General features: G+C 40.2%; 2 protein-coding genes across 3 annotated transcripts in view; one reads left to right on the top strand and one right to left on the bottom strand.

Moving 5' to 3' along the window:
* Window positions 1-425: 425 nt before the first annotated feature.
* On the top strand, window positions 426-19,228 carry ENO4 (enolase 4). Its single transcript, XM_059477130.1, has 15 exons — window positions 426-560; window positions 1,801-1,929; window positions 3,123-3,313; window positions 4,132-4,283; window positions 4,992-5,009; window positions 5,931-6,079; window positions 6,280-6,411; window positions 7,798-7,863; window positions 9,077-9,124; window positions 10,943-11,110; window positions 12,327-12,452; window positions 14,646-14,841; window positions 15,791-15,858; window positions 16,385-16,502; window positions 18,384-19,228. Exons 1-15 carry the CDS (start codon window positions 426-428, stop codon window positions 18,467-18,469), a joined length of 1,782 nt encoding a protein of 593 aa, XP_059333113.1. The 3' UTR covers window positions 18,470-19,228.
* The window catches only part of SHTN1 (shootin 1), a 55,427-nt gene continuing 51,722 nt past the window's right edge, over window positions 19,118-22,822 (bottom strand). For both annotated transcript variants that reach the window (XM_059477128.1, XM_059477129.1), the window contains exon 17: window positions 19,118-21,029. In XM_059477128.1, the coding sequence (XP_059333111.1) occupies window positions 20,819-21,029 (211 nt within the window). In that variant the 3' untranslated portion in view covers window positions 19,118-20,818. The remainder of the gene's footprint in view (window positions 21,030-22,822) is intronic.

Genomic DNA, 22,822 nt, shown 5'->3' with positions numbered 1-22,822 from the left:
GAAAATGGAGGGCTTTCAAACGTAGGAGTTACTGCGGGCGTATTGCAGCATCGTCTCCACCAAACGTTTCCCAAACCACAGCCTGTCCCTCTCTCAGAACCATAATATTACAGAGTTTTGCTGCTCGGAAGCTTTTAAAACCGAGGAGCGCTTGGTCGGGGTGTCCCGACTCCGGAGGCGGTGACCGGGCTCTGAGGGAAGTGCGAGCACCACGCGGCTCTGAGGAACCAAACCCAGACCGAACCAGTTCTGCCCCAACCCTGCGTGCTCCCTGAGGGAGCAGAGCCTCGGGAGCAGAGCCTCAGGAACGCGGAGCCGGGCACAGCGCCCTGCGGGGCCGCTGTCCCGCCCTGGGGCAGGCGGCGAGCGGGGGAAGGGGCGGGCGCTCCCTGGCTCCGTTGCCCGGCAGCGGCCGCGGTGCCGCGATGGAGGCGGGCGAGAGGCGGCGGCTGCGACAGGAGGCGGCTGAGTATTACCGAGGGCTCCGGGTGCCGGAGCGGATGGAGGAAGTGCTGAACGCCCTGTTCCCGCTGCCCCCCCAGGATCTCTACGGGGAGCTGGTAGCGCGGGGCGGGGAAGCAGCAGGGCGGGAGCGGGGCGGCCTCTCGGAGGGGCCGTGTGGGTGCCCGCCGTGCCCGTCCCTTTGCGGTGCCCGTGCCTTTGCTGTGCCCGTGCCTTTGCCGTGCCCGTGCCTTTGCCGTGCCCGTGCCCCCTCCCGGCCCTTGCCCTCAGCCAGGGCGTGCAGCGAGGGCCTCGGCGTGCAGCGAGGGCCTCGGCGTCTCTCTGGTGGCAATTGAGTGGTTTGTCCCCTGGCCCGGGCAGGCATTGCCATGGTTCTGTGTTTGAGGCCCGTGGCAGCTGGGTGCTGTGCATGTCCGCAGCAGCCGGGATTCTTGTCTTGACACAAAAACAAAATAGTCCACAGATGGACTAATGTTTGTCCCTAACAAAGCTGCTGCTCAGCAGGGTTGGCTCCCGGGCCAGCGGTGGCCGGAGTCTGGGTGCTGTTCACACTGCAGCTGCTCGTGAAGGGCAAATGGGCCCCCATGGAAGGGTCAAGAATCAGACCAATTTTATCTGTTCCCACTTGACAAAATACTGTTGACAATAGTCATAATGAAACTTCAATTAGTGGCGATACTGAAATCACCAATACTAGAATAGTGAGCAGCTCTTGGAAAAGAAAGTTTTCTAGTATGGTCTTTGATGGGAGAGTGGCTGTGGGATGGAAATATTTCATTCCATCTTACACTGTTTCCCATCTCCAAGTGTTTTGACATCATCAGTGGAAGGGACTGGAGCTGGTAACATCTTTCCTTGCTTTGCTTGGAAGTTGGCATGTTCCTCTTCTTCGTAGCCCTACTTCATACTTTTCCCACTTGATAAACCATGGTTTGGTGCCTCTCCAATACTGGATTAAATAATGAACTAAACTAGTAAGGAAGTATGTAGTAAATATTACAGGTTAAAATGCAATCCTTTTTCTAAACCAACATTAGTGTTTATTAACTACGAACTCACACCCAGATGTATTGAGTTATGATATTTCATCAGGCCCAATAAAGACCATGTTGGAAGAAGAATGAGGACTCTGCCTATCAGAAGTCATGGTTTTCACTTTCTCACAGGGCTCAAAGCTTGCTGGAACATATAAATCATGGAATAATAGAATATGCTGGGTTGGAAGAGACCTGCAATGGATTTGTTTAGTAGTGGATTTGATTCTAAGGTATTTCATGGAATAAAAGCCTCTTTGCTTGGAAATAGACTTTTAATTGAGTTCTTTCTCTTTCATTTAAGGCTAACTACTTTTCTAAATTTTCAAAAGCTCCAGTAATATGCAAAGTAGTTGGAAGAAAAGTTATTGATGGAGTTGGTGAGCCAACGTTAGAAGTGGAAATATATTGTACAGTTAAGAACTATGAGAAGGTATGAGCTGTTTCTTCTTGTTTTATTTATTTTACTAGGGCAGTATCTGAGAAAGTTACTATTCTTCTCACATCCCAATGTATGTTTTATTTTCCATCTTTATGACAAGACATAAATCCCAGTTGAGTGTTGTAACTTGGAGAAAAAGGTGTAATGAAAAGTTAGACCATGGCAGCAGCTATGAAAGCTTTATTTTTCAGGAATTAGACAATATTTTGTGAGTGGGACCTGATAGTGTGTCTCTGTATATTAATTTTTTTTCTATCTTAATGATCATGTAGGTTTTCCTTACACATCTACTAACCTTATACATTCACTTTCATTTCACCTTTTCCTTTAATTTTCAGATCTTTATATTTCTCTTTGTGTGACACTTTCAGAAAAATACAGTACAGCTGAAAAACAGTATGGATAGAGGCTCTTCTTTTACACTGAGCTAATAGGTTGATGTGGGTGACAGTAAAGTCAAACATACCCATTTAGCACCTGCAGTGCAGAATTGATGGCTCATCTCTTCCCCAACCTGAAATATTCAAACTATATCTTTGCAGCTCTAGCTATTGTGGAGTAATTATTTCTACTTTCCCTCAGTTGAACTCTGGTTCACTTAATTCTTGAATTACATGTAACCTCATAGATATTCACAGGATATAAAGTTAATACTGTTAATGCAGGCAACTGTGGGAAATTTGTAAATTATGTCTTCCTTTAAGTGAATTTTCTTAATATCATTTGTTGTTCATCAGAACAGAAAGATAGGTTTGAATTATCTAAGTAGGACAAAAGTAATTGATCATGAGGGATGGCATTAATGCTGATGAATCATGGTACAACAGGCTACCAACAAATGCAATAAAAGGTGTCCTAATGACTGTGTGGTCCTTAAAATAACTTCATTCTATTCTGATAGCATAGGGCAGATCTGTCAAGAGGGGTTTTGCCTATGTAGCTATAATTTTAGGTCAAAAAGCTTGAGTAATGTCTGCATTTCCAAAGTCTAAAAAGAAGGTGCTGGATGAGAAAAGACAAGTGGAGCAAATAGATTTGGAGATATGTACTTGTAGAGTTGGCAAGGAGATACCTCTTAGCATTTCAAAGGACATTTCCAAGATAGAAATGAAATAGTGTTTTAACCCTTTTACATTGTTTTGGTGGGGTTTTTTTTTTTTGTTTTTGTTTTTTTTTTTTTCCAGAGGATTTGTTCCAGTGTAATGGCTACTCATTCTCAAATACCAGAAAATGCTTTACCTGAAACAATTGAAGCTGATGAGAGAGAAAGAAATGAGTCTGTTTATACTGCTGTGGAATGGGTCTGTGACTCACTGAACACAATGTTAAGGGACTTGGACCCTACTGACCAGTGTCAAGCTGATAAGATCCTTGGGTAGGTCTTGCATATTATGAAAATTATTGCATTTGAATATTTGAAATATTCACCATTAATTTATAGTGCAGTGAAAGACATGTAGAATATTCAATGTTTTCTACTTTTTAAAAAATATGTTTAGGATATAAGGTCTGTCTCAGACCCATTTCACTACATTATTGCCTGCTTTTCATAATTATTATATAAAAAGCATGCTGGTTTGGGTTGCAAGGCTGAACATAGGCTGTAGCAAGCAGACCTAATTGCCTTCCATGTGCATTTGGGAAAACCTTGATATAGGGAATAAGGACTCAGTTGGAAAATGAGTCAAAATAAGATTTTAATGCATTGTTTACACTACTTTATGTATCTCACATACTCAGTTTGCCTGAATTGGCTTTCTGTGACCCTTGGGTGAAGATTTCACTTCATGCATGTAATTGAAATTCATTTCACCTCACTGTCTTAACCTAGGCCAGGCTGATGGATGTCATGAAGTCATGACAGGATCTGTTCCTACCCATGCCAAGGAAATAAATCCTTCATGCTCAGTCTGCTCAGAGCTGACTTGCAAACCACAGTGATTTACAAAGCTTGTCCTAAGGTTTGCAATCCTTGTGGTCCTTTTTTGTTTAATCAGTGCTGCAGAAGACTACCAAAAAAGAATGATATAATAAATTTATGGACTTCTCCATCTTCCCACAAGGAATCTATGGCAGTAGCTCAAATACAAGCACTTTTCCTCCTAGCATGTTCTTTACCCTGCATCACATCTGTCTGCATGTCATACGTCTAAGAAAATTTTGACCCAGTAATTTTTATGCATCCTCCCTCAGTGAGTACTTTGAAGAGAAGGTAGAAGAAAGAAAGGAAATTGAAAGGCAAGAAAAAGAAATGAGAGAGGAAGAAGAATCAGGAAAAGTCACTACTTCCCCTGCTTCAGGCCATTCAGGCGCGACGCCTAAGCAAAAAAAGGGACGAAAATCAGGTTGTACTTTATTTAATTTTAATATTTTCTGCAATACAGATATTGAAAAAGGTCCTAAAAGACACCCTGTCTCATGTTCAGAGGGTTTGGTTACTCTCTCCTGACCTTTTTGATCACAGCAGTTTCTGCAGCAAAATGAGGGAGGGGAAAATACAGTTTCCTCATCATTCACATGCATTGGTTGAACAGTTTCTGCCTTTGTTTTACTGTTGGTTTAGACAGGAGGTTATTATTCTTCAGAGTGAGGAATAAGAATGGAGGAGGATGCAAATGAAGAATGAAAATGATAAGGAAAGAAAAGGAAATCACAGAACTGAGTAGTAAAAAGGAAATAGAATTAAGATAGAAGCTGAAAACAATTGAAAGAGGAAGGAAAGTTTCCTTCTAACACTGAGAAAAGGAGGAAATACAGAGAAAAGCAAAAGAGAAAGAAAAGGGTGAGACAGGAATGAAGGGTAGTATAGAGTAAAAGGAAGTAAGCAAACATCCTACTAGACGAAAAAGGAAAAAATTATGTGAGACTAGAAAAACAAGGTAAAAATACACAGCCAAAATGAAACAACCCAAAGAAAAAAAACCACCACATGTTATCTCCATCTATACATTAAACTCAGACAAAAAAGTGTTGTTGTCATTTGTTGGAAGGGCAGAAAAATCTGGCAAATTATTATTCTTATCAGTTTACTTGCAAGTATCATATACTGTCAGTAAAACACCTCCTACTTCGTATGGGGAGGTATTTTACACTTCATATTGGATGTGTGCACAGTAAGTTCACCTTTCACCTGAGATTTAACTTCTGCAGTTGTCAGGTCCATCCAGATGTCATCATGGTGTGTTTGATATTTGAGTCAAGCTCCTGCTGATACATCTATTATGTGTTTTCACTAATTGTGGCATTGACTGTAATATTATTGTCAGACTCAGTGCATGACTATTTGGAGCCAATATCAAACAGTTCCCAATGCAGTGATTCTTGGGAATCATCACTTATTGCAGCTTCAGAAGGTGCTCCCTCTAAGTGTTCATGTAAGCAGTGTAGGCAATCAATATGGTAGTGGAAACTGCTTGGTTTAAAGCATTTTGGACAAAGTTATTGTATCTGAAAGGGAAATAAATTCTTCTGAAAATTTAGAGTGTAATATTTAAAAGACCTGTTTTCTCTTTGGGAATTCCAATTGTAATAGGCCTGAATTTTTTCTCACAGTCATTACTAGATGAAATCAAGTACTCCCAATCAGGTTGTAATGTAATCTGAAATTTTAATGCAAAATCTGAGCATTTAAGGAACACAATAAAGAAGATTGAAAACAATACTTTTGAAAGGAACCTGAAAAACGATATAATGTTATTAGATTCAAACACAGATAAATAAAAATACATATTTCAGTGGCTGAAAGATCTCCAAAAGAAACAGACTTGAAATGCATTAGAAACCAGAGTGAGGACAGGTACTCTTCTTATTTGTAATGTCATTCCATATAAAACAGCTGACAAAATTAAGTTTTTAAAAAATAAATTATTGTTCTTTAGTGCATTGAGTACACAGTGAATATTTACTCACATAACTCTGATCCACAAGCATATATTTAGCAGCAAGAAAATGTTTAGCTACTCTTGTCTGTGTTATAGGAAAGAAGGTGTCAGAAGACACTCCCATCCCACCTGCAGAGCCTGCTGAGCCAGTGCTGTGTGGCAGCTTGGCCATTGGGGGAACGTCACTTGCCATAGCCAGGGCTGGGGCCACCATCAGCCGTGTCCCATTGTACTTGTACACTGCCCTGCTGAAACACAAGGTACATGGGGCTTTGGTCATTTGCTTTATTTCATCCCAGTTATCATAATTATTGCAGTTGTGACAGTGTTATTAAATCTGCCTCATAGAATACGCCCTTAACACCATTGCCCATGTTTGAATCCTGTACCATAACTCAAATATGTAAGAAATTTTTCTGATTTTTACATTTTTATTTTCACCTGGCGCTCCCAATTACAGGAGACACCTAAAGAAATTACTTTACCACTCCCAATGGTTACTGTGTTGTACTGTGAAAAAAATTCACCTACAAAACTGAAGTTAGTCAAAGAAGTTATGCTTATACCACCAGTTGAGTTATTACTCCATCAGGTACTGTTTCCTTTTTTTTAAAGTGTATTCTATAGACATCATACTAACTACATATGTACATAAATATATAGGTCTTTTCAATATAGTCCTTACAAATGATAATTTTCATTTTTTCTTAGCTTAGAAGGCCAAAGTTTTAACAGATGTTAGTGCAGAATTCTAACACTAATAATATTAAATTAAGTAAAAAGATGATTTAAAAGAAGAACCATTAAGATTTAAGTTAAAAATGGATGCTTGTATAGAGGAGAAAATCAGTGCATTGAAGAAGATGTCAAGGAATTGTGTTACACAATAATAGATTTTGCATTAGTGGATTATAAATACTACCAGTTGTTTGATATAGCATACAAAACAACAAAACCCATAACAAATTCACAGGAAAGCAGGAAATATTTGGGAATAAGTTGCTTTAAAATGAAATTGTGGCACTGGAAGGGAATACAAAGAGCAAGAAGGATGGGTGAGACAGATGGGATCAGCCCTCTCTCTTTTTGTTTAGCCATGTGTTGCATTAAGCAATGTATCTGCACAAGATGCCTCCATTAGGGCTGTGATTTCTGCTTTGTGTGCTGCTGACCTGAACAAATAGCTGAGCTCGATTCTCTTTCTTTTTGCTTTTCCTTTGACTTTTCTGGATTGTCCCCCAGAGCTGATAACAAGGTCCCTGATTCTGCCCCATTCAAAGGCAGGATGGCTCCCAGTGCCCGTGGCAGAGCAGGAAGGTGTTTGCTGCACTGCAGAGCTCCAGGCTGTTTGCCCTGTGTTGGTGCCAGCTGTGACTGACTTCTGCCCCCTTCAGTATTCCTGTGCTGGCACTGTTTGAGAAAATCTGAAATGTCCTTTACAAAGTTCACACTCAGCATTTACTAGCTCAGCTGAAAAGGAAAAAGAGCCTTGCGTTAAAAACAATGAATTCATTTAATTGGAGTGTTTAAAGTCCACACAGTGATATTTTTTTTCCTGCTCCTTGGGAGTACTCTGAAGGTAAATGCACTCAGTTCTTGTCAGAGTTTAGGAAGTCTCAGGCTGAGTCACAATTGGGAGCAGAGATTATCACCTTCCCACTTCTCAGATAGAAATGCACACCCAGATGTTTTTTACTTGTTAGATATCTGAAGGGCTGCTTCTGGGGAGGAGAGTGCTTTCCTTGACATCCCATAATCAAATATTCCTGCTCATTCCACTGCTACTAACCCTTTATCGTTGGACATGGCTGCATTTTGTGGATGGAGAGACTGTGATAAGGAGTCTGTAATGGTCTGACCTTTTTTGAAGACTTTATATTAAAATTTTCGTTTAGAATGAGTGTTGTCTCTTCTGATTTAAGCTGCTAAAATGAATTAATATAACTTTCTTTTGAAGATTACTGTTGTTTCATTTCAGGGCATAGAAATAGTCCTGGAAATTCAGAAAGAAATTACAAGAAAGATAGAGTCTCCAGGCAAAACGGTACAATGAAAAATGTGTTCTTACAGTGAGATGTATTTCATTTGATCTTTTACTACCCTTGTCCTTTCAAACATCCTCATGGAACACTTAGCCTGTTACAGACCTGTGACACAGAACAGAGGATGTTTTTCTCTCACAGATGAATAAAACTGCCCCATTTGATGATACTCAATTAAAATTTAGAACAAATCATTGTTCTAAGCATAAGGCTTTCTGTTTATCTGAAGAAATATACTGGGAGTGAGTGGTATCAGAGGGCATATACAATATATATTCTGATCTTGCTACACCTCTCACACAGAACATATTTTATTCCAGGTACTACTACTGTAGCAGCAAATCAGACTCAGTGTGTGCATGTGCTTTTTGGAAAGCAATGTTGTGTTTCTCCAAGTAGAGTCTAGATTCTCATTTTTGATGGACTGGGTGAGAAAGTCTTGAAAAACAAATGATGGTTGGACAGATGTCCACCTAGAAATAAATATATTAAATTAGTAACCACTGCAAAATAAAACTATTAAACTATTGAATAAAGCTATTTCCTAACTGAAATATTTGGTCTCTTTTGACCAAAATTCAGTCAATTCCTTTCCTTTTTCCTTTCCTTTCCTTTCCTTTCCTTTCCTTTCCTTTCCTTTCCTTCCTTTCCTTTCCTTTCCTTTCCTTTCCTTTCCTTTCCTTTCCTTTCCTTTCCTTTCCTTTTCCTTTCCTTTCCTTTCCTTTCCTTTCCTTTCCTTTCCTTTCCTTTCCTTTCCTTTCCTTTCCTTTCCTTTCCTTCCCCTTTCCTTTCCTTTCCTTCCTACCTTTCCTTTCCTTTTCCTTTCCTTTCCTTTCCTTTCCTTTTCCTTTCCTTTCCTTTCCTTTCCTTTCCTTTCCTTTCCTTTCCTTTCCTTTCCTTTCCTTTCCTTTCCTTTCCTTTCCTTTCCTTTCCTTTCCTTTCCTTTCCTTTCCTTTCCTTTCCTTTCCTTTCCTTTCCTTTCCTTTTCCTTTCCTTTCCTTTCCTTTCCTTTCCTTTCCTTTCCTTTCCTTTCCTTTCCTTTCCTTTCCTTTCCTTTCCTTTCCTTTCCTTTCCTTTCCTTTTCCTTTCCTTTCCTTTCCTTTCCTTTTCCTTTCCTTTCCTTTCCTTTCCTTTCCTTTCCTTTCCTTTCCTTTCCTTTCCTTTTTCTTTGTATTTTTCCATGGAATTGATTTTATCTTCTTTCACTCCCAACAGCCTGCTTCACGAGCAGAGAGTAGGAGAGGAAGAGGGCACAAAGCTCAGGTAAGAAAAGAGATTTTATCTCTAAGCCTTCAACAAGGTATTAACAGCAGCAGGGAACTTAAAATGTTCTTTAGAAAGGAAGCATTAATCTACATCACCATTTTGGAAAGGTCAAGGCAAGACTTAAATATTCCAAATGCTCATATTTTACATAAAAATTTAAATTCTTCTGACTATACCTTCCCTTCGGGGGCAGTAGAGGAAATAGGGAGAAACTTCTGGAATCTGATAATTTTTCTCAGATAGAAATCCTGGTAATTTATCCAGATGAGCATTTTGCAGGCCTGTGGCACCAGCAGAGAACTGTTGATTGTGTAGACCATAAAGCTGTTACCTGTAAGATTTGTGGATTGTGCTGTTTCCCAACCCTGGGAGCATCACTCCCCTCCTTATCCTGCTGCATTCAGTGCCCAGTCCAGTCTGAGGTTATAGATAATGGCAGATACAAACCAGTAGCTAAAGGGCAGCACTCACAATAGTCCACAGGACATTATTTTATATGGCTCAAATGATCTTTTTTGTCCCTTCAAAACTGGTAGTTTGTTGATGAGTTTTCCGAACAGTGGGATGGAAATGCCATGCAGGTTTTGCTCTTCATTCTGAGATGATTAAATATGATCAGGTGAGAGGCATTACTGTTGTGAATTTAAAAAGGAAGGATCAACAAAAGCTTTCCTATTTTATTGTTGCTAAAACAACAAAAAAACTCCTCATCATGAAGTGCTGGCCAGTGTTTTCCTGGAGGGTAGTTTCCATATCAGTACCACAATATGTACAGCAATTATAAAGTAGAACATTTCTGTAAGATATACACAAGGAAACAATGCATTAGATTCTCTGAAAAAAATTCCATTCATTTCAGTAGGAGAAAACTAAAGGAGACAGTAGTGAAACTGAATTTAAAGCTGATAAAGGCACCATGTTAGTTTGAACTTTTTTGTGAGGGGAAAAAAGGAGAAATTACAAACTTGGCAGTGAAGAAGAACTTGTTTAGGTTAAGGGAGTGAAAACTAGATAGAGAAAAATGTTTTTATACAGATAAACAATGCTTTTAATAGAATGTAACAAGGCACAGCATATGGGCATCTTGAAAACCACATGAAACTGCAGATTTAACCTCCATCTGAAGTGCAGGAAAACTGAGGCATCTTTTGCTGTCTATTGCTGCATCTTTATAATCTAAAATTCCCCAGACTTTAAAGTTAAAAATCAATGTTTGGAAAACTACAGAAAAGCTGACAACAGAGGGAAATACATGAAATATTTGCTCAATACTTGCAAATGTGGCTGATGTGCAGCAATACTGTCCCTGAAGCAGACAAGTGTGTGCAGCTGGGCTGGAGGTATTTCCCTTCTATGAAATTTGTTCCTTCTAGAACTCTTGGGAGATTCTTGAGGTTTCTTGAGCACTCTCCAGAGTCAAAATCAATGTTGTAGTTGAGGATTAATGAGTAAAACTATTTAAAAGTGGAGGATGTGTTTTTTTTGGAAAAGAGTTGGTCCACAGTACCAGAGCATTTATGGCAACCCAGTGGTTGTTAAGAGTGCCTTTAATATAATTTTTTAAACCAGTGCTAGCCATGCAAGACTGAGATCTGCATGAGTAGAAATATTTCAAGGACTGTTGCCCTCTACTCATTAGCACTTGATAATCCCTCTTTCCTAGAGAATTGTCCTTAAAGCCACTAAGGAGATTTGTGAGAACAAATCTATAATTTGATGACTAAATGCAGACTGAAATGACCGTGAAAAAAAGCCCATAAATATGTATAATAACTATGTGTGTAAACAAAATGATTATTTTTGTTCTGCTTTCAGCCAGGATCCTTAAAAAGAATTTCACACTTAGGCTGCCTGATAACAGGATATGATAGTCTGGAACAACTGCTACTCCAACTGCAAGCAGCTTGCAACAGTTTAGGTCTGGAGCTGGGAACAGACCTGTACTTAGCAATAAATTGTGCTGCTCATGAATTAATGGATTATGTAAGTTATTTTTCAATTTCAATTTTCTTGGGTTTTAAAACAAATGTAGCTTTGTTAACATTATTATTATTATTATTCTGTTGCTGACTCACCTACAAGCACTTAACTCCCTTTTTTAAAGCTAGTAATCAAGCAAACAGAAAGAATTATCTCTGCAAGTAAAATTCTGGCTGAATCTGCTTGTTTTTCCATTATATTAAGCTACATCTCTTGTTTGCTTCAAACTGTCCTAACATTTGCTTGTATTTTTACTATGGTGCGTTTATATACACATTAGTGTCCATCTTATCAACATTAATGTTTTAATATCAGTTTTTTATGTTTTTATTTGACAAAATCTGTTTATCTCCTGATAAAGTCTTACAGTTCTTGCCCCTTATTCCAAGATCAATCAGATTTTTTTCCAAGCAGAAAAAGAAACTTCCAATTCCATTTAGTACCTTATAAGCTTTTGTGTGTTGGGGTGTTCTGTAGTGCCAAAGCTTCCATTACCAATATCTTTTGTGAAAGCAAAAGATATCACCTGGCTGTTATATTTGTATCCTGTACCAGAATGTGCAAAATCTTAACCATTGAATTACCAGTAATTCTGTAACTTTCTGCTATTGAACTGTCAAAGCCACTAGAGCAGTGGATATCCTGGCACAGTTTTACAGGCTGCCCTTAAAATTCCTCCCAGGCTGGAGTTTGTGCTTCCCAGAATGATGAGACTGGTTTTAAATTAGTCTATTTTTTTTTTTTTTGAAAGGGGAAAGAAGCAGGGAAAGGCACTATCTTGGTTTTAGGCACTGAGAGTGCACTCCTTGCCCTAGCAATATTTTCTTCATCAAAATGAGGAGAAAAAAATCACTTTTTTTTTTTTTTAAAGAGAAAAATGAGATTTTTTTCCACACGAGATTCAATAAAAATCTCAGATATTGCCAACTTCATACTGCAATTGTGTCAGACTGGCAGTGTTGCCTAGAAAATGCTGAAATAGATCTCTCTTCCTTTGGCATTGTTCAGAGCCTTTGGCACGAGCCCGCTGGAAGGCACGGTGTCACTTGAGGCAGAGTTTTCTGTGACAATGTGCTGGCAGCTCAGAGCCAGGGTGAGGCAGATGAGTGAATGCCTCCTGACTGGAGCACACACAGCCCCTGCCTGCACAGAGATGGGTGCACTCTGCTGTTCAGGCTCCTAACTCCTCATCTTTCATGCTTTTTACTTTGCTTTCTAGGATAAAGGGAAATACGAAATACTCACTGGAACATTCAAAAGTCCTGATGAAATGGTTGCCATGTATGTGGAAATGATTAAGAATTTTCCTTTTATTACTGCATTAATAGATCCCATAAGAAAAGAGGTAAGATACCATAGTGCAGCCCTTTAAAAACTGGTGGTACTGTTGAATGCATATCACTAACCTTTTCTCATTTTTACAAAACATGTAAAATACAAAGCTTCTGATTTTCAAGTTTTTAAGCACAAAAATATTCCTGAAAAATGCATCTAACAATTAATTTGAATATATTTTATTAGCAATATCCAAATTTTTCAATACTTTTTACATAATTTCTGATGGAAAATCCTGACAGAATACAGTCAGTACATATACCTTAAAGAATTACAAGAATTTGCTTTTTAAATCTGATTCTACTTGCTAAACCACTGTTATTTTGATTACATTTTCCTCTTTATGTACACTATTCAAATTATAAGGTGAAATTGTAAAATTCAAGTGTATTACAAAAAATTGATGTGTAACGCAATGTTATATTAAGCTGGAGAAGCAAACATTTGAATGTTATTGTACATTCAGCCAAAAATTCACCAGAATATGTTATTGCTGCAGTTCTTTGTGATGGATATTTATAACCAAAGTCCTGTCACTGGCAGCATTGCTCAGCAGAATTTTTCAGGTGGGAGTAAGACACCTCTGTTATCAAAGTTAGAGGAGTTAATTAATGTGGCCAATCAAGTACAACAATAAAGCACAATAATATTAAGAATGTTATCAAGCTGTAGATGGATAAAAGAGATTGTGTAACTTAAAATATTCATATTTATACATGAGGTTAAATTTCCATGTGTTAAAAAAAGAATAAAAACTTAATTGCTGCAGAACCTACAATTGTAGACTGAGATTCTGCAGTTGCCCAACTTAATACAAAATTTGCTGTTGGTGTCAAATTTCACTTTATCATCTTAAAAATAAATATAGGGAGTTCATTTTCATGAACAAAACACAAAGACTGTGATTGAAGGGAGAAGCAAAGTGATGTTGACTCTGTGAATCTGTCCAGTGCCTGAATCAATAATTCTAAAACTGATGAACTGCAAAATACATCTGATTTTGTCCTGAACTGGAACTTTAAAAGTTCATTTTTTGAATAACTGTGTTTGGTATTACCTCACTCTGGTTAGCCTTGCCTCCCTGTGTTGTTTCAGTCTGACTCTCTGAATTATCACATTCCAAAACACCAGGTCACTCTCCACTCCTGCCAGGGCTGCAAACTTCCTTGAGAATTCTTATGAAGGAAAATCTGTGCAAGATGAGAATCAGCAGGAGAATTACAGCACACAGTGAAGGGCAGTTGGGAACAGAGTCCAGAGTTAAGGGAAATGCCTCTGCTCCTCCTCCTCCTCCTCCCAAATCTCCAAGGTTTACCCATGCCACATCTTTGCCCCTGATAATCAGATCCTTCAGGATTAGCTCTGGTACCAATTCAATAATTCATTGCCAGACACCAGACCACTTTGGTGTTAAAATTTAAAACATTTGTTCAGGTGTCAAAAACTTCATTTTCTCTTATGCACAGGCTTGAAATCCATGCAGGAATGGCATCTGATGTTGATTGCAAGTACATAAGTACAAAAAACTGATCCACAGACCAAGAATGGCAGAATTATGAAATAGAGATGTTTCTAATGTGAGAACTTTGCATTCTGTGCATACAAAGCAAGCAAATTTATTCGTAAATTTCTTCTTTCAAATTCTTTACATATCCTTGTCCTTTATTTGGCATGTGGACCATGCATTAAAATAAAGAAACAAAGACCCTGAAAAATGGAGCTTTGCTAGAAAAGAGAGCATTGTATTCCTCTGTTCCCTATGGGTCCTGCCATTGAGTCTATGTCTCCTGTCCATTATTTTACGTTCAAACAACTGTGACACTTGAAATATAACACAAAAATGAGTCATTTGAATAAAACAATAAAAAATTATTTTATGTTCCATCAAAATGAAATACATTTCAGTAGGGAAATCAAAATAGCAGACCCCTACATTTAATTTAAATATTTTAGCTATATTTTGTGCAAATAGTGTTGATTAATTTCAGATTAAAATTTATGTTTTCTAGCAAAATCTTAAAACTCAAGGAAAATCCAAGTGGTATGTTTTTCTTAGGCAGAAGATTTAAAATACAGTATAAAATGTAGTATGTTTATATGAAGGGCATATTTAGGATTAAACCCAGATTATTGTTTGATTTTTAGAGTTTCCATTCAGTTTAGTTTTTTAAACTGAAGTTGTTTGCTCAATTTGTTTCTGCAGGACAGGGAACAGTGGAGTAGCATCTGTCGTGCCCTTGGTTCCAAATGCTTCCTGATTGCTGAGGATGCTGCCACACAAATTTCCAAACTCAAAACTGACCAAAACATAAACATAGCAATGTGCAGTGGTGTTGTCCTGAAATACATTAACCAGACCACGGTGTCAGACCTCATAGAACTGACTGGAATTCTGGATGGTGAGTAGAGGGGGGAAAGGCTGAAACCAAACCCTGCAAGCCACACCAGTAAATATTACGTGTTTTTATTTAATTATTCTAATTAATAAATTCTAATTTAGAAGGCACTTGTCAGAACAAACTGAAATTCAAGTTTTGATTCAAAAATTGCTGTCAAGGGTCTTAAAACAGCAGTAAAGGCTTCAGCTATTGCCAGTTAATACACTGTGAGTGTTTTGAACGTGGGTGCCCTTTGACACTGCAGCTAAGTGTCATGCAGTTAGATATCAGAATTAAAGAAAATAAGAGAGATGTGGTCAATTAATGTAAATTTTGAATAATTTTAGCATGAATAATTTTAAAATTCAGACACGTGAAAACTGTTTAAAATTGCATTTAGATAGATTATTGACTACATATTATCGAGCCTTTGTGGTAAGTATTAAGAAACTGTCCAGCTTCATATGTAAGATTTCTCTTTGTATCAGATTTCCTTTATTCATTTTTACCTAAGGAATAGATGGACAAATTTAATATAGTTTAGTTTTTTTCTTGTTCCTTAAAAACACCCAGAATTGCTGTATCAAAGTGAGTAAATAGCAACTAAAAGATTCCATTCAGTCAGGATGGTAAAGTCTTTTTTGAATAGAAGAAAAATAATTACTATAGTGAGGAACACATTTAAAATAAATAGCACAGCCTGATCAGACAGATCAGTGAGAGGCAGAGATCAGGACAGGATATTAAATGTTCCCTTATCCATCTGAAAATAAAACAGAATGTTAATGTAGCAAAGAGCAAATATAGCAATGCAGTTTACATTTTTGTCAGGTGGGGTTTACTCCTGTTTAAGCTTGCATAGCCCAAGGGTAAAAAAAAAAAAAAAAAAAAAAGAGAGAAGTCCAAACAATTTCTGTGTCAAATATATAAATTATACTCTAATGAAGGTGTTCCCTCCTGTTATATACAGGTCAAAGACATATTTCCATATTAGGAAGTCCAGATAGAGAATCTTCAGATGAGAGCCTCGTGGATCTGGTAAGTACTGAAAGCTGTTCAATTGCAGAATTGCAAAAATACTGCTTTTAACATGCACTATTTTTTAAGGAGAAAGCCTTTTTGTGCTTGAGAAAGAAACAACATTTTACAAAATGGGCTTTTTCTAGGGGGTTGGGTTTTTTTTTTCCCACAGAGAATGGTTATTCTTTTGAGTGTAAAGAGAGCACACAGGAAATTTGCCAAAGCAGGGAGTATATTCAAAAGTGTGTATGATCCATTTGCTTGCATTAGTTTATAAAAACCTGAGTTACTTACAACATTCCAGCGTAGTAACAACACTTTAAGCAAATATCCTTAACACTACTATATTTAATCTTTTGCACATAAAATTTCCCTTCACGTGCCAGCTAAAATTACTGTTTGCATCGGGCAGATCTTTCACGGGGAGGTTTTATTTCCCCGTTTTTCTCAGCAGAGAGACGAGGGTGTTCAGTTAGGCTCAGGATATGGTGTTGAATTTTTGGGAATGACTTCACTTGGCCAAGTGAGGATTTTCTCGTTGCAGGCTGTGGGCCTGGGTGCCAGGTTCCTCAAGCTGGGAGGTCTGTCCCGCGGAGAAAGGGTGGCCAAATACAACCGGCTGCTGGCTATAGAGGAGGAACTGGCCGCGAATGGAGCGCTGCGTACGAGCTTCTTTCTTACTTTGTTTTCAGCCTGCCATGAATACGGGCACAAAGATTGGAGGGAGAATGATTGAAACTGCACCCCAGGAGGGAAGCGGAATCAAAAGGCTATAAATAAGGGCTGACAAAAAAAGCCTAGGATAGCACTTGCCACAATGTATATTGTTGTCCTAATGGATTATCTGTTTACTGAATGTTAAAATAGACCCCTTCTTGAGGAGTAGCCTACATTAAGCTTTTTTTCCCCCAGAATTAATTGGTTGGAGTCTTGAAGCCCACGGTGCAAAAAGGAACAAAACAAAAAACCGTGCATATAATGTGTCGAAAAGCTGCCAAAATGGAATTTTAGGCCAAATACCCCACCTCCCTCGAGGCCCGAAACATATATTGCTAACAAAACTTCATTTCACAACCCTCTTTTGTACGTTACATTTCCAGCAAAATGTGTTTGGAAAGCTACAATTGCGTGGGTAAGCCTCAAATAAAACCCAAGAAAACCCCAAGTTGACGATGCACATTCAGCCTTAGCCACTTGTATGCATCTGCCTGCCTGTTTCAGGATCTGCATCTTCTTTTTACACTGTACCAAGGCACTGTTAAATGCTTAGCAGTTCATTAGAGCCACTTCTCAACTTGCTCAGGTATCAATCAAGCCAGAATAAAGACATGCAGTCTAAAGGGGAGGCAGAGAGACAAGGAGAGGAAGAATGGAAGGAAAGGGTTTGCAGGAATTGTATTATGCCTAAGAAAAGGAAACACGAAGCAGAATTAAGTCATTTTACCCTCTTGTTTGTAATAATTTCCAGTGTTCTACACATAGGGTAGCAGCACGTGACATGCACGCTATAGAACAAAGTTTTAAATTTTTTTTTAAATTGAGAATATGGTGAGTTTTTTCAAAGCTCCCCCTTGCTCATAAATAACCATTGTAAAAAACAGAAACATAGAAATTATTTTTTTTGCTGATAGTTTCACAGAATGCACTTTTCAAAGATAAGATAGATAATTCTAGAACTATGAATTTTAACTGCATCAGCAGTATTAATATATTGCCTCCTCAAATAGTATAGTCTAAGCAAAGGCTCTCGAGTCTGACAAACATTTAGACCTATATCTGGTGAAATGAAGCAGCAGCAATCCCCGACACCGTTAATCACTTGGCAGAAATAAGATCCAGTGGCTAAATCAACAGCAGGGCAGGAGTGGAGCCGGTCTGAGCTGCATCCCAAGCTCCTCATTTGCGGGGCTGGGAATGCCCAGGAGAGCCCAGGCAGGGCACTCCCGCGGCTGCGAGGTGACTCTGGGTGACATCAGGAGCCGTGAGGAGCCTGCTCGGGGCTCAGGAGCATCGAGCCGGCTCTGCCATGGCCTGGCCCCTGTCCCGGGGTGCTCAGAGCAGCCCCGGGGCTGCTGGGCCATCACAGCTCCGGGAGCTGCTCCTGCCGGGGCACAGCAGCGTCCCCTCCCTCCCTGGCACTGCCCCTCCTGCAGGGACACCGGGCAGGGCTGGGGAAGGATCACAGGGCTGGGAAAAGCAGGGAACTGAACTGCTGCTGGCTGAGCTGCCAGCGATGGGATCAGCACTGGGACAGGGCTTTGTGAGCACTCAGCTGGTGGGAACGGGGCAAGAGCAGCAGTGCAGGGGGAGAACAGACGGCAGCAAGGTGAGAGATCAGTGAGGAGAGGAATGCAGTGAATATCCCAGCTCAGGATGCAGTGCACCGTGGCCTGGTCCTGTAATCAAACTGTTCTTCCTTTCTAAGGAAAGACCAGACTTCTAAAGGTGTGTCCAGTCTTGTAAGCATCACGTGGCATTTCCAAAAGAACATTACAACAAACCCCATTACAGCAAACATGAGCTGCCTTTTTCTTTTATTTCAGGTAAACCAAAACTTGAATTTGTTGATTTTGCTGAAGAAAAGCCAGCACAACTTCCTGATGTGCTTTCTGCCCCACAGAAGGTTTAGTTGCCTCCACAGCTCTCAGCCAGCCCTGCAGATTCACAGCCTGCCTGCTCAGCTCCCAGAGAACAGCACACTAACCTAGGCTGTCAACACTAACTTTGGGACAAATTTCTAAGAAAAAACATTTGCTAAGAAACTTATATATTAACTATTCCTAAATCCATTTATTTTTGAGCAGTTCAGCCAGATATGTCTAAAAGATTTCAAATACTGGCTTCTCTTTTCCCAGGGACCATTGCCTTCAGCTGAAACTAAATTAACTGAGCAGTGACTATAGTCACTGAAAATACCACAAAATTCTGTGCTACGTTTACAAATTGACAAAACAAATACTGCTGTGTTAAGTCCAAAATGAAATGTTTGTTTTGAGAAAATCAGAATCTCCCTCCATACAAAGAGCAAGCTGTTGACAAACAGTAAAAAAACCCCAAACACAAACAGAACACCACATTTTACAAAAAACCAAAGGCCTTGAGTGTTCTGCTGCTCCATCCTCCCCACCCCCTCAGTGCTGCTCTGAGATCCAGCCTGCAAAGAAGATTTTGCTCCACTTGTAGCCTTCAAGACAAGTGCAAACCCCAAATGCTGGGCACAGAGCTGGGACTGCCTGCTCCAGTTGGCAGCAGTGAGTAACAAGTCAATGCCACAAGGTCTGGGAAACTTGTCAGGAGTCTTTTTAATAAGCAACAATGAAAAGTTAAAGAAATAATTTATGTTCTAGGTAACAAAACAGTTTAAGTAAAAGAAATGCTTCTTGAAAAATTTCTGGGTTTTGCATAATTTGAAAATCTGAACATATAATACAGCAGCAATAATTTGAGGAAAAAATACATATATGAAATTTTGCATTTTAAGTTCAATGTAACAGACAACTAAGTAAAAAATTAACAACCAGAACCAACTGCCCCCAAGAAATGAAAATATCAGTGAGAGACAAATTCCTGCAAGTTTATGAACTGTATGTAATTCAGTCATTAGATCAAGTCCAAGATTTTCATAGCAAACATGCAAAAACCACCAAAATAGATGTGAAACCACCACACTCATTACTATCATTTTATTTTTAGGAAAAGCACCAGACAGTTGCATGCAGAGCCAAACCAACAAACTCAGAACATTCATCCTTTCAATACTATCACTGTTTCAAATAATTAAATAAAAAAGAATCCAAGTGCATTCAAGTACGTGCCCACCCAATTTCAGTTACACCAATCTTTAGGTAAATCCCTGATTCCATTTGTTCATTATAAAAGAATGAGATCCTGTGCTGAATTTAAAGAGACCACAATGGAATGTGAATTGGCAGTGGAGCAAATCAATGATGTTCCTATCTCACCCTTGCCATAGAAATAAGGGCTGAGGGAAACTGGGATTTGTGTTATCAAATACAGACACCTGAAGTGTCACCTAATAAAGAAATTAATGCCACCAGTGTGTGCCAGGTTCAAAGCAAGGGCTCATTTGTGAGCACTGAGCTTTCAGCTGGGAGTTCTCAGAATGTTGATGATTCCCAATAACTTTCAGTCCTAGAATGAATCCCGAATGCAGCCCATACCCACTGGAGCCTAAGGCAAGTTATTTTTGTGCAGCAGTAAAAACAGACTCCAGCTGCAGCAGTTCCAAAAGCTGCTGTGTAGCATTGAAACAAAACTCAGGGACAAGTCTTTCTTTGCAAAGCTTTTAACCCGAGAGCACCAGTCCCAGCCCACAAAGCCCTGACTCTGGTTATCACTGCCAAAAATCCTGGTACCAGAATGAGATGCTGCACTGCCTCTGCATTTCAGTCTCTGTCCCCTGGCAATCTGAGACAGAAGGGTTGTGCTTGTGCTTTTCATTTCCTGCCTGTGTGGGGACAGCAGGCAGGGGACCAACAAGATCTTGGTTTAAGTGGGTATCTTTAGAGCAATGCATCTAAACACATTTTTATTAATAATCAGTAACACCCCCATACTGAAGCTGATGAGGGTGTAATCACTTCCAGGGTCTAACCCAAACCTGTCCAGCTCAAGAGGGATGCAAGGGGCTTCTGACAAGCTTTGGAACAGACCTTCAACAAGGCATCTTCTCAATAAAAGAAGAGTTTAAAAAGCCTCTTCAAATCCATTTTTAAAGGTAACTGACACAATCTAAGAAATTAATGACCATACCTGCAAAATTAAAATGGGAAAGGGATTTTGAGTGACACACAGTTATTTAACACTTCAGTGCATGTAACAAAAGCTGCATACAAAAGACCATTTCAATCTGTATTATTTCTGTCTGGAGTACAGACCGTGGCCCCTAGTAACACACCTAAGCAATTCACATGTCCAGATAATGATTCCCAAAAGGTACAGCCTTGCAGAGTAACAATTAACAGCTAGAACTATCTGTTTCTTTCATTTTCCCAACGTTAGTTTCTTTATGCAGTGGCTTGCTTTTTTCCTCTTTCACTTTGTTCTGGTTCAGGGCATTTTCAGACACTTGATCCCCACTGGTGGACACAGGATCTAAAACTACCACGGATTCTGTCTCTTTTTCACTGCTAGAAGCTTTTCTTGTCAATTCTGTGTGACTAGTTGATCTAGAAGAAAAAGAATAAATATATAAATACAAATGACAGTTCACATATGCAGAAAAGCATAAAAACACAGAAAAGCATTTCTATTAGTAGCACATACAACAAAGACAGGTCTGCTAAGCTAATAATAGATTTATGGATTTAACAGCTGTTATGTACAGATAGCAGTGCACAAAATGCAACAGTCACATTCCCTCTCCTGAATCATTTGTTAAGCCAGGCATGGAAGATGAAAAATGAACTCACAAGGCACTGAAAAATGGTTTCTGCACACCTTTAGCCCTGAGCCACCTGCCTGGGGGCTGCACTGCATGACTCTGAGGCACAGAGTAACCAGATGTTCCCTTGGCTGCTGCTGGTCTCACTGGGAGCAAGCACTGAGCATTTCTGGAGATTCACCTACTGGTTTGCTGAACTGTCAAGGGCGTTTGACCCACGCTCTGTGCTGCAGAAATAGGGTTACACCACCATTGTTTGCAGAGCAGGGATTCGTGGGGATAAAAAGCCTCTGAGCAGGGAGGAAGGAAAGGTCAGAGACACCTGGGTTATTTGTCAAAGCTGGCATCAGTCTATAAACACTAAAAGCACTTGTGTGTATTCAGAAGCTTTGTACTGATGTTGAAAACATGCAGGCAAATCCTTAGATTAGCTGGAATGCACCAGCAGAGAACATGGCAAACACTGGGAATTCTCAGCCTGAACAAGTGGCAGACTGGGGTGTTCCCACTGCCACCTTAACCCTGCTGGGTGGGCACACAGAGAGCCTGAGAGCACAGGCTGTGCCTCCTGCACCCTGCATTGCAGAGCCTGAGCCCCTGAGCCCCCAAAGCCTGGGCATTGCAGAGCCTGAACCCCAAAGCCTGGGCATTGCAGAGCCTGAACCCCTGAGCCCCCAAAGCCTGAGCACTGCAGAGCCTGAGCCCCCAAAGCCTGAGCCTTCCAGAGTCTGAGCCCCTGAGCCTGAGCATTGCAGAGCCTGAGCCCCAAAGCCTGAGCATTGCAGAGCCTGAGCCCCTGAGCCCCCAAAGCCTGAGCATTGCAGAGCCTGAGCCCCTGAGCCCCTAGAGTCTGGGCATTGCAGAGCCTGAGCCCCCAAAGCCTGAGCATTGCAGAGCCTGAGCCCCTGAGCCCCTAGAGTCTGGGCATTGCAGAGCCTGAGCCCCCAGACCCAGTTCCCCCATAGCCTGAGCCCCCCAGAACCAGATCCCCCAAAGCCTGAGCCTTCCAGAGCATGAGCCCCCCAGATTCTGAGCCCCCAGAGCCCCCGGCCCAGTGCCTGTGGGCAGGGAGCTGGGCAGGCTCAGGGATGGCAGCCACATTGCACTGGCCCATCCTTAGGCTCAGCCTCACACCATCCACACCCACAGAGCCCAAACTGGGCAGGTGCTGAAATCCTCCAAGCTGCAAGGTCCTACATGCACTGTAGGCTTGTCCTTTTTTCCTCTAAATTTTCATGTTTATTTTTAAGGAACAGTTTTCCATTCTGGTAAGGTAACACCCTTGAGAGGAAAAGGTAGAATCAGCTCGGGGCCAGGGAAAGAAATTTAGCTACAGGATCCATCTGCCATGAACTGCCCTTTATTGTGACAGTCTTTGTCCTAAAGAAAATGACAAAGAAGAAAAAGGTCACCCCACTCAAAAATCAGAACACTGGGTGGGGACTGCACCAGCTCCCATGTGACGGGGAGAGAGTAAATGAACAGGTTAAAAACAAAAAATAACCACAGAAACAACAGTTGCTGCACTTTCCATTTCAGAAAGAATTTACTCAGCTTGCTGCTGCAGCACTGGATAGA

This window comes from Ammospiza nelsoni, chromosome 8 (assembly GCF_027579445.1).
Source record: "Ammospiza nelsoni isolate bAmmNel1 chromosome 8, bAmmNel1.pri, whole genome shotgun sequence".
In the NCBI taxonomy this organism is placed as follows: domain Eukaryota; kingdom Metazoa; phylum Chordata; class Aves; order Passeriformes; family Passerellidae; genus Ammospiza; species Ammospiza nelsoni.
This window is presented reverse-complemented; position numbering and strand designations above follow the sequence as displayed.

What these genes read in the sequence shown, in the direction of transcription:
- ENO4 (XM_059477130.1), top strand. Translation starts at nt 426, where the DNA reads ATGGAGGCGGGCGAGAGGCGGCGGCTGCGACAGGAGGCGGCTGAGTAT. An exon ending in CAGTTAAGAACTATGAGAAG is followed by an intron (nt 1,930 to 3,122) that starts GTATGAGCTGTT and finishes TTTTTTTTCCAG; the next exon opens with AGGATTTGTTCCAGTGTAAT. An exon ending in ATGAGAGCCTCGTGGATCTG is followed by an intron (nt 15,859 to 16,384) that starts GTAAGTACTGAA and finishes TTCTCGTTGCAG; the next exon opens with GCTGTGGGCCTGGGTGCCAG.